Source organism: Procambarus clarkii, chromosome 37 (genome assembly GCF_040958095.1).
Source record: "Procambarus clarkii isolate CNS0578487 chromosome 37, FALCON_Pclarkii_2.0, whole genome shotgun sequence".
Taxonomy (NCBI): Eukaryota; Metazoa; Arthropoda; class Malacostraca; order Decapoda; family Cambaridae; genus Procambarus; species Procambarus clarkii.
In genome coordinates, this window is record NC_091186.1 from 13,771,415 (window position 1) to 13,783,751 (window position 12,337).

At 40.4% G+C, this 12,337-nt stretch overlaps 1 protein-coding gene across 1 annotated transcript; it reads right to left on the bottom strand.

The window, feature by feature from the left end:
* Window positions 1-11,236: 11,236 nt before the first annotated feature.
* LOC123765910 (putative per-hexamer repeat protein 5) lies at window positions 11,237-12,337 on the bottom strand. The gene has a single exon (XM_045754775.1). The coding sequence runs from the start codon at window positions 12,335-12,337 to the stop codon at window positions 11,237-11,239; it is 1,101 nt and encodes a 366-aa protein (XP_045610731.1).

The following is a 12,337-nucleotide window of genomic DNA, read 5'->3' on the forward strand; positions in this document are numbered from 1 at the left end:
AGATAGCAAGTTTGAGTCGGAAAATATAACAGAACTATGAATTATTTACAGGTGTTTGATTCATTAAACTAACGCTTTAAACATATTAATTTCTTTATCCTCTGGTCCAATTAACGTCGTCTACAGCAGCGTCGTTATTGTGACATTTACACGGATAAAGAAAAGGTTTCCTCGCAGCAACATTGTTCATATCGAAGGAGGACGTTAAAGATAAGAGTTTGGTTAGTACTTTATAATTGTCGCTTATTCTGCTTGCATTTTATATACATTTTTTGTAGATTTGTAGTCATTATATGAATATTTGTAATAGTGTTTAGTATCTATGTGTTAACTATCAAGTTTCACTCCTGTTGATCACTTCACCTGAGTTTAATAGTATGGTTTGTTTTAGTAGTTATAAAATTCCTCTTGTAATTTAATGGATTTTTGAATTAGCTTTTATCTATGTAACAGTTAATAAGTTTTATTTGTATTGATCACTTTAAGTAAGCTTAAGTGTTTTGTTTTTTAATCATTTTCCTTTCTTTGATAAACAATTGTATTCAGTATGAGATCTTTGTTTACCAGTTATTTGATTGTGATTTCTGTTTTTTCTTTTAGATCTGATGATGAATACGAGAAGTATTCGAAACGTTATGCATTTTAAAGTAAAGAATCTGAAACAAGATGTTCAGTATATCCCTGGTTTTCCTATTCATCTTAATATATATATATATATATATATATATATATATATATATATATATATATATATATATATATATATATATATATATATATATATATATATATATATATTAGTATATTTTGGTAGCAGTCTTTCCTGTAGACATATATTATTAAATATGACCGAAAAAGTAAGATTAATAATTCTAACACGAATTTTCTCAATCTTTCGTACATTACGCTTCACTGTTGGAGGTAAATCAAAAATCACTTCTCCAAAATTCATTTTTATTTCTAGTCTGACGCGACACGGGCGCGTTTCGTAAAACTTATTACATTTTCAAAGACTTCACAAATACACAACTGATTAGAACGTATCTCTGATTTTATATCTACATTTGAGTGAGGTGGGAAGGGTGATGTGGCATTAACACAAGACAGAACAGGAGGGGATATTAATAGGGTATTAAAAGTATCAACACAAGACAGAACAGAAACAATGGGTATTGAATAGAAGTGTTTGTAGAAAGCCTATTGGTCCATATTTCTTGATGCTTCTATATTGGAGCGGAGTCTTGAGGTGGGTAGAATATAGTTGTGCAATAATTGGCTGTTGATTGCTGGTGTTGACTCTTAAGAAGTCAACAATAGTATGGTTTGTTGACTTCTTAAGTAGTATGGTGTCAATAGTATGGTGTTGACTTCTTAAGAGTCAACAATAGTGTTGACTCTTAAGAAGTCAACACCAGCAATCAACAGCCAATTATTGCACAACTATATTCTACCCACCTCAAGACTCCGCTCCAATATAGAAGCATCAAGAAATATGGACCAATAGGCTTTCTACAAACACTTCTATTCAATACCCATTGTTTCTGTTCTGTCTTGTGTTGATACTTTTAATACCCTATTAATATCCCCTCCTGTTCTGTCTTGTGTTAATGCCACATCACCCTTCCCACCTCACTCAAATGTAGATATAAAATCAGAGATACGTTCTAATCAGTTGTGTATTTGTGAAGTCTTTGAAAATGTAATAAGTTTTACGAAACGCGCCCGTGTCGCGTCAGACTAGAAATAAAAATGAATTTTGGAGAAGTGATTTTTGATTTACCTCCAACAGTGAAGCGTAATGTACGAAAGATTGAGAAAATTCGTGTTAGAATTATTAATCTTACTTTTTCGGTCATATTTAATAATATATATATATATATATATATATATATATATATATATATATATATATATATATATATATATATATATATATATATATATATATATATATATATCGTACCTAATAGCCAGAACGCACTTCTCAGCCTACTATGCAAGGCCAAATTTGCCTAATAAGCCAAGTTTTCCTGAATTAATATATTTTCTCTATTTTTTTTCTTATGAAATGATAAAGCTACCCATTTCATTATGTATGAGGTCAATTTATTTTATTGGAGTTAAAATTAACGTAGATATATGACCGAACCTAACCAACCCTACCTAACCTAACCTAACCTATCTTTATAGGTTAGGTAAGGTTAGGTAGCCGAAAAAGCTAGGTTAGGTTAGGTTAGGTAGGTTAGGTAGTCGAAAAACAATTAATTCATGAAAACTTGGCTTATTAGGCAAATCGGGTCTTGCATAGTAGGCTGAGAAGTGCGTTCTGGCTACTAGGTACGACATATATATATATATATACTGACGTATACTGGCAACAGGTTTTCATTTATATATGTTTATATATGTTTCATTAAATATGACAGCATATTCTGTATTGATTATTTTCTTGTTTAGGGCTTCTATCCCTCTAGCTAGTGCTCTTGCATCTTGGTTTAACTGGAAGAGTATTTTTCCAAATGTCATCTATGTTCGAGGTGAAGAAAAAGAAATAATTAACTGTAGAATATATTACACTTATTATAAATGTACACAACGTTTCGAACTTACATGGTTCATTCTCAAGTGAAGGGACAGTTGTAGGCGTAGTGGGATTATACCATTAGGGAGGTCAGGTACATAAAACAATTTGAGGAGTACACTGTAAAGAAAAAAATAGGGCATAAATGGGAGAAGGATAGGGGACGAAAATAGGGACGAAACACATATAAAGATTGATCAAGTGTAATGGGCGTGGGAAGTGTCTTCTATGTTACTGTCTTCACGTCCCGGTCTTGTTCTTACTCTCATGGTGAGAGTCAATAGTTCATGTAAAACAAAAATAAAATTCCCAAGTCAATTTTTGTTCCCATGGGAACCATCGAAGAGAGAGTCTTCAAGGCAAAAACCAAAGGTATACTGCCGTCATGTAAATAACATATTCGTCATAGTAAAAGACCCAGATGAACTAATTGATCTAAAAAGCCATCTAGAGAGAAAGTCAGTACTCCGATTTACCCATGAAAATAGTGAAAATATCCGCCTGCCATTCCTGGATGTACCAATAACAAAAACAGGAGCCTCTCTAAGCACCAGTATGTATACTAAGCCTACAAACATAGGATTATACCTGGACGGTAAGCCAGTGTTCTCAACGCTTATATTCGTCGAGCTCTTACCCACTGCTCGGAATGGAGCAACGTGAGGAGGGAGTTTGAAAGAGTAACCCAGGTGTTGATGAACAATGGATATAGCAACACGGAAATAAACACTACTATAAGACGACACCTGGACGATGGTACAATCCTGAACCAAGAACAGTAACACCTTCAAACAAATTATATTAGAAATCCACCATGCACAGTGAACATAAATAAGAAGAAAGAATAGTGAAAGAAATAATCCGTAAAGGAGTAAAAAGCATTACTCCTAACCAAAACATAGACCTGATCATATTCTATAAAACCAAGAAGACTTCCGAACTCCTTATCAAAAACAGGCCGAAGCCGACGGAGAACCCTCTACAGCAGTCAAGCGTTGTATACATGTACACTTGCCCCCACGAAGGATGTAACCTTCAATCTAAGTACATAGGTATGACGTCGACCAAGCTGACGAGGCGTTTGACCTGTCATCTTCAATCCGGTGCCCCTAGGAATCACATGAGACAAGCCCATGACATCACCCTAACAAGAGAAATGATGAATAAAAACACCTGCATAATAGACAAAACCCAAGATGTAAGTAGATTACAAATTCTTGAAGCAATCCACATAAAAATAGAACAATCCACCATAAATACCCAAATTACAGAACAATTCACGTTACCGACCAAGATAATAAGAACAAGACTGGAACATGAATAGTTCAAAGCTATTCATGTGCTTGGAACCCAAGGGTTATAAGCACATAGAAACTAAGACACAGAGAACCCAGACACATAGAAACCAAGACGCAAGGTTTCAAGCCTCCTAGGAAGTTAGACTCAAGAGGGGTAGTAAGCCAGTTACCTGCCCAAGAAGAGAGCCCTAGCTGCTAGGATGCTGCTTCCTGGGTTCCCTCCCAGTCACTGTGCTGATTCGCGATGCTCACAGCCTCTATAATTTTAAGATCGTAAACATTTCACTGTAATCTGTGGCAGTACTCAATAAAGCATTGAATTAAATATAATTAGGGTTGTAGACGATGAAAATATTAGTATTTATATAAAGAGAAGGTTTAAAGTTTGCATGGGCGTGTTCTCTTCATCCAGGCTATAGATCCTCAATAATCTGATAGTTCAACAAGATATAGACATATATATATATATATATATATATATATATATATATATATATATATATATATATATATATAAATATATATATATATATATATATATATATATATATATATATATATATATATATATATATATATATATATATATATATATATATATATATATTTCAGAATGTACTATGGTGGATCAGTTGACAACAAAAGAACGAGTAAAATTTGTTATCTTCAGAAATGTTATTGTTTGATAACAATACTGTTATTATTTATTACTGTTTAAAAGGGTCACCTTAAAAATAGACAAAACATGGATGTAAAAACATTAGTCATTAATGTAATGCTAAGTAAACTCAATTTCAACCACCATCTAATTTCAACCTAAGTAAATTGAATTTCAACTTAGCAACCACCACCACCACGCAAGAATGGTTCATGGTGTGTTTGCTACCATCAACTATACTGTCCCTTCTCTCAGTTCGTATCCCGTTTTCCCTTCATAAGAGTGATCAATCAATCGAAACGCGTCAAATAAAGGCTGTGAATTCAATATTTGCAACTTCTTTCCCAAGGTAAGAAAATAGACCAATCTAGAAACAATATTCGTGTTAGAATAATTGATCTCAATCCTACGGTCATCACATTCGATAGCACACGCTTGCATTTAAATTGACAGGAGTCAATTTTAAAGTCAATTTAGGATGAGCACCGCCTTGGGCAATGAGATATCAGAACTCCAGCGGATATCAGAGCTCCATTTTGGGTAATGATAACATTACATTGGGTAACAGAACAATTCCTTGGGTGTCAGAGTGACCCCAATCTGGCCAGCTTGAACACCAGCTGGGTTAATGTGAACACCAGTTGAACTAATGTGAACACCAGCTGGTGATCTAGACACACACATGTTGGCCGGGGCTCTGTTTTATTGCTCTAATATCCACGTTTCTCAAACCCGTTTCCTTAGCCAGGACGCAAGCGGGAGTCTTGTCTGATCTGCATTATTCATGCTCACCTCCCAGGTCCTAGGAGACTCCCAGCCTCCTCCTAGGTATCTGGGAGACCTCCAGCCTCCTCCTAGGTATCTGGGAGACCTCCAGCCTCCTCCCAGGTCCTGGGAGACCTGCAGCCTCCTCCTAGGTATCTGGGAGACCTCCAGCCTCCTCCCAGGTCCTGGGAGACCTGCAGCCTCCTCCTAGGTATCTGGGAGACCTCCAGCCTCCTCCCAGGTCCTGGGAGACCTGCAGCCTCCTCCTAGGTATCTGGGAGACTAGCCTACTCCTGCAGCCCAAGCGTCATTCTGTGTTCTCGTCATCTTGGTGTCGTGGGATGGTGTTGGGACGGTGTGTGTGTAATGACTATCCTGGAACTGTGTCAGGTGTGGCTGGTGAAGGGTTGGATAGTGGTAGTGGTGATGGTGGTAGTGGTGATGGTGGTAGTGGTGAGAGAGGTCGATGGTGAGGGGGATGATGGTGGCAGTGTTGTATGGTGGTAGAGCAATGGATACAGTCTGGCGATTGTAGTAGTGGGAAGTAGTTGGATGAGGGGTAGTGAGACGATTGTAGTAGTAGTAGTGGTAGCTAGTGGTGGTGATGGTGGTGGAATATTGTCTACACTAACAGTCCCATTCAAAGCTGGAAAAAATGTTGACCTGGAGAGCGTGCAGAGATCCTTTATTCCTAGAATTGACTCAATAGAACCTTTTAAATTATTGAAACCAATTAAAATCTTTAAATTAGTATTTCCCTAGAACGCAACGGAGGAAGAGATACATAATTTAAGCTTGGAATATATATTAAGGAGGAGGGGGGGGGGGCTGGTTCCAAATCTACCCAAGGAAACAGCTCCCCATATGAGACCAGGAGGCATGGCAGGATGTGCAGACTAGCTCTGTTGAAAAGCAGAGGTGCAATAGGTAGGCAGAGACAGACAGAGAGCTCTTTGAACATCATAGGCCCGAGACTGTTCAACATTCTCCCGCTACACATAGTAGTAATGGGCAGATAGTAGTATATATGCCCTTTATATATGCCACATAAGGGGCATATAAAACTAGTCGACCATTAACAGTACTTGAAAGAAAACTCGATAAACCCCTCCAAAGTATACCTGATGTAATATACGGCAATATAAGGTAATATACGCCACGTATATAATATAAGGCAATATACGCCATGCTGCGAGCAGCTGTATCCAATAGTCTGGTTGACCAGACCATCAACTAGGAGGCCTGGTCAGAGACCGGGCCGCTGGAAAATTGGATCCTCGGAACCACCACAAGATAAGGTGGTATAAGGGGGGGGAGGGAGGTTTGAGGGGAAAGGTAAAGGGGGAACCAATCTCCACGTCTGACATGTGGATTGGCTATTCACCTCAATTTAAGTTCCAATCCTTGCATGTGTTCGATTCTCTTGGACAAGCCTCACTGCCGTCGTGAGCCTTGAAGGTGTTGCAGAGTCAATAACATCAGAGGCCATGAGGCTCACGAAGCCTCTACATCTTTACTCAGCTGGTATTTAGTAAACAGTTTACGAGAGGTTGTCTATCGGGGTAATAACCTTAAGTGGAGACCCACCTCGAGGTTTTCCCAATCTGGTAAACTGTTTAATAAGTCATAACTAAGCGGTAATCACTGAAGAGAAGTAATCAGTCAAACTGTGCCTGGAAGGTGACTACTACTGGGTAGACAGTCAAGCTGGCGAGACATACCAGAGAGTAGAGTATACTAAGTATATTATGCTTGGCTTCCCTTACTTTCAAGCTCTAAGCTTATATTTTCTTGTCCGTATATCTAATCATACCCTTAATCTGGTTATGATTTCCAAGCTCACATTTATTTTCGTTTTTTTATTATGCGTGAACTTTATTTGATTTTTGACTGTAAATTTGAAAATTTTCAAAAATTTTCAGGTCTATAATTTATTTGTTTTTTTGGTCAACACACGAACTGCCTCGAGAAATTTGAGGAAGGATAAATTTCAGGATATATATAGCACTGGGACTATATAGCACTGGGACTATATAGCACTGGGACTATATAGCACTGGGACTATATAGCACTGGGAGTATATAGCACTTGGACTATATAGCACTGGGACTATATAGCACTGGGACTATATAGCACTGGGACTATATAGCACTGGGACTATATAGCACTGGGAGTATATAGCACTGGGACTATATAGCACTGGGACTATATAGCACTGGGAGTATATAGCACTTGGACTATATAGCACTGGGACTATATAGCACTGGGACTATATAGCACTGGGACTATATAGCACTGGGACTATATAGCACTGGGAGTATATAGCACTGGGACTATATAGCACTTGGACTATATAGCACTGGGACTATATAGCACTGGGACTATATAGCACTGGGACTATATAGCACTGGGACTATATAGCACTGGGAGTATATAGCACTTGGACTATATAGCACTGGGACTATATAGCACTGGGACTATATAGCACTGGGACTATATAGCACTGGGACTATATAGCACTGGGACTATATAGCACTGGGACTATATAGCACTGGGACTATATAGCACTTGGACTATATAGCACTGGGACTATATAGCACTGGGACTATATAGCACTGGGACTATATAGCACTGGGACTATATAGCACTGGGACTATATAGCACTGGGAGTATATAGCACTGGGACTATATAGCACTGGGACTATATAGCACTGGGACTATATAGCACTGGGACTATATAGCACTGGGACTATATAGCACTGGGAGTATATAGCACTGGGACTATATAGCACTGGGACTATATAGCACTGGGACTATATAGCACTGGGACTATATAGCACTGGGACTATATAGCACTGGGACTATATAGCACTGGGACTATATAGCACTGGGAGTATATAGCACTGGGACTATATAGCACTGGGACTATATAGCACTGGGACTATATAGCACTGGGACTATATAGCACTGGGACTATATAGCACTGGGACTATATAGCACTGGGAGTATATAGCACTGGGACTATATAGCACTGGGACTATATAGCACTGGGACTATATAGCACTGGGACTATATAGCACTGGGACTATATAGCACTGGGACTATATAGCACTGGGACTATATAGCACTGGGACTATATAGCACTGGGACTATATAGCACTGGGACTATATAGCACTGGGAGTATATAGCACTGGGGCTATATAGCACTGGGACTATATAGCACTGGGACTATATAGCACTGGGACTATATAGCACTGGGACTATATAGCACTGGGAAGGGATCAGGCTAAGGATTTGGTATGGGACGGGGGGGGGGGGGGAGGGAGGAATGGTGCCCAACCACTTGTGGACGGTCGGGAATTGAACGCCGACCTGCATGAAACGAGACCGTCGCTCTACCGTCCAGCCCAAGTGATTGGATAATAATTGACAAGAATTAACATTTACATTACAATTTAATACCACAAGTCTACGTTACACACACTTATACCAACCCATAAATGGGTCTGTCACTTATACTTATATAAGGCCTTGGTCTCCCCCCCCCCACGTCACTATAATCTCTCTGAGAACAGTGATTAACCTTAGAGGTTAATGAGGATAACTTTCCCAGTGGGCAGAGTATCTCTTGAACCTTCACTTGTACACCGCCTCCCTCAGCACCCTCACCTGAGACTGAGGCTGAGGCTGAGATACCTCCAAAGGATACCTGATCAACCAGGCTGTGACTCGTACGTCAGGCTGCGAGCAGCCGCGTCCAACAGCCTGGTTGATCAGTCCGGCAACCAGGAGGCCTGGTCGACGACCGGGCCGCGGGGACGCTAAGCCCCGGAAGCACCTCAAGGTAACCTCAAGGTAGGTAAGGAGATGCAGCCGTGGATGAGAGAGAGGAAGTATCGCACGTATAAAGAAGATGAGGAATAGAGAAAGAGGAGGAAGGGAAAGTCGACAAGGAAGGGAAGGTTCGGTAGGAAGGGAAAGAGACCAACAGAGAAATAGGTAGACAATCTAAGGGAAAAATATTAATGTAGTTTGTAAAATTAAGATCTTCGTCTCAGACCAGAGGCTTCCATACGGATCACCAAGTACAACCAAACGACTCCTAGATGTCATATAGCTACTTGGCCAAGGTTTAGTACCTCTGGGAGTTTGCTCTACCTGTGGATGGAAACCTGGACAAATGTAAACAGTTTGTACAATCTACAATGAAGGGAGAAAATAACTAATAGATAATTCTATCTCAAATGAATATGTGCTAGAAATTAAAAATACATTTTTTTTCAAACTGATATTCCATACTAATGTAATTTCTCGAACTGCAATGCCAAACTACTGTACTACTTGCCGCTGCCCTCTGGGGGGTGTGGGCGAGCAACTCCATTGCACAATCCACGTAACTACTGTAGTTCATCAGAAATGTAAATTGCTTAACTAAAAGACCATTTGGGGGGGGGGGGGGTCCAGTTTCTGGGGCCCATTATATGGCCCTGGAGCCTTCTTGGGCCCCCAACCACACGATGGATTTAGAGTCCATAATAAACTAATTAAACTTACTCAAATCGTGTACCGAGGTTCGAGTGGAACCCAACATGTGCTACGATGCTTCCTATTCTTTACTATCCCCTTCTCCCCCCCCCCCCCCTCCCCCCCCTCTCCATCCCCACTACATGCTAATGACCCCCCCCCCCCTCCCCACCACCCCCACCCCCGCGCCGCCTGGCACAATCACTGTCATTACTGAGGATACAATCAGTGACCGTTGCGTGCTCCGCTCAAACTTCTATCTAATTGTTGCCTCCCGAACCCTGTCTTCTAGGCAGCATGGAGCCTAAGTACCTCGCAATACCCCCCCCCCCCCGCCCCCCCACACACACACACATATACATACATATATACATATAATCTCCCGCCTGGCGGAGTGAGAAGGCCGGCTGGATACATGGTATCTCCTCAATATATAGCAACCAACTATGTATATATATATATATATATATATATATATATATATATATATATATATATATATATATATATATATATATATATATATATATATATATGTTTAGGGGTACCACCACTGGTTTAATAAAAGGGACCCACATCCTCGAAGAAGGAAATAAATAGTGTTCAGAGAAGATCTTGTGGATTCTCACTGAATACTTTAATCTTGGAGATCCATTCACACATAACTTCCTCTGGTGCTTATATTCGAACACTGGAAGCAAGAGGAACAACATTTCCTCTTCCCTCTTGATGCTTTATAAAGGCCCATTAAGTCCACTTATCTCGCCAGAGTAGCGTTTCGGAACAGGCTGTAGAAAGATGAGAAGTGTGACACTACAATTCACTTTAGCTGGACGTTGAACCAGCCATAAAACTGGTGCTTTATGGCTTCTGGCTGTTAAGGTCTCTGACCACATCCCAGACATAACTTTTGTGTAAAAGAAACTTACATGAAAATTTACATATTCGGTAGACATTGGCCTAAAGTAACCCACAGTACTTGTGATGGTACTTAACTAGTACTTACAGAGGTACTTGGCTATTTCTACAGTCCAGCTACTTGGACTTGACGGTAGAACGATGGTCTCGCTTCTTGCAGGTCGGCGTTCAATTCCCGACCGTCCCAGCAAGTGGTTGGGCACCATTCCTTCTCCCCGTCCCATCCCAAATTCTTATCCTGACCCCTTCCAAGTGCTGCACAGTCGTAATGGCTTAGTGCTTTTTCCCAGTAATTACCCCGTCTTTGCCCAGTACTTATGTAAGTTCTTAGCCAGCACTTACGGAGCTGCTAACCCATTACTTAGGGAGGCACTTACCTAGTACTTAAGGAGATACTTACCTTAGTACTTACACGGGTAATTACCCAGTACTTATGGAGGTTTCTTTAATAAGTATTTTAGGTTTCCTGCCACCTATCTGGTAATACCAGATTAATAAGTTATAATCAATCTTGCAATATTAATACCAAGTTTCTCATCACCACTAAGTGTTCCATCGCCACCAAGTGTTCCATCACCACTAAGTGTTCCATCACCACTAAGTGTTCCATCACCACTAAGTGTTCCATCACCACTAAGTGTTCCATCACCACTAAGTGTTCCATCACCACTAAGTGTTCCATCACCACCAAGTGTTCCATCACCACTAAGTGTTCCATCACCACCAAGTGTTCCATCACCACTAAGTGTTCCATCACCACTAAGTGTTCCATCACCACTAAGTGTTCCATCACCACTAAGTGTTCCATCACCACCAAGTGTTCCATCACCACCAAGTGTTCCATCACCACTAAGTGTTCCATCACCACCAAGTGTTCCATCACCACCAAGTGTTCCATCACCACTAAGTGTTCCATCACCACCAAGTGTTCCATCACCACCAAGTGTTCCATCACCACTAAGTGTTCCATCACCACCAAGTGTTCCATCACCACTAAGTGTTCCATCACCACCAAGTGTTCCATCGCCACCAAGTGTTCCATCACCACTAAGTGTTCCATCACCACTAAGTGTTCCATCACCACTAAGTGTTCCATCACCACTAAGTGTTCCATCACCACTAAGTGTTCCATCACCACTAAGTGTTCCATCACCACTAAGTGTTCCATCACCACCAAGTGTTCCATCACCACCAAGTGTTCCATCACCACTAAGTGTTCCATCACCACCAAGTGTTCCATCACCACTAAGTGTTCCATCACCACCAAGTGTTCCATCACCACCAAGTGTTCCATCACCACTAAGTGTTCCATCACCACCAAGTGTTCCATCACCACTAAGTGTTCCATCACCACTAAGTGTTCCATCACCACCAAGTGTTCCATCACCACTAAGTGTTCCATCACCACCAAGTGTTCCATCACCACTAAGTGTTCCATCACCACCAAGTGTTCCATCACCACTAAGTGTTCCATCACCACCAAGTGTTCCATCACCACTAAGTGTTCCATCACCACTAAGTGTTCCATCAACATCAAATTCCCCATCAACACTGATCTTAACAAATTCACAAAGACCTGAAAGTCGTAGCAT

Coding starts and splice junctions, on each gene's coding strand:
- LOC123765910 (XM_045754775.1), bottom strand. CDS start 12,337: ATGCTACGACTTTCAGGTCTTTGTGAATTTGTTAAGATCAGTGTTGAT.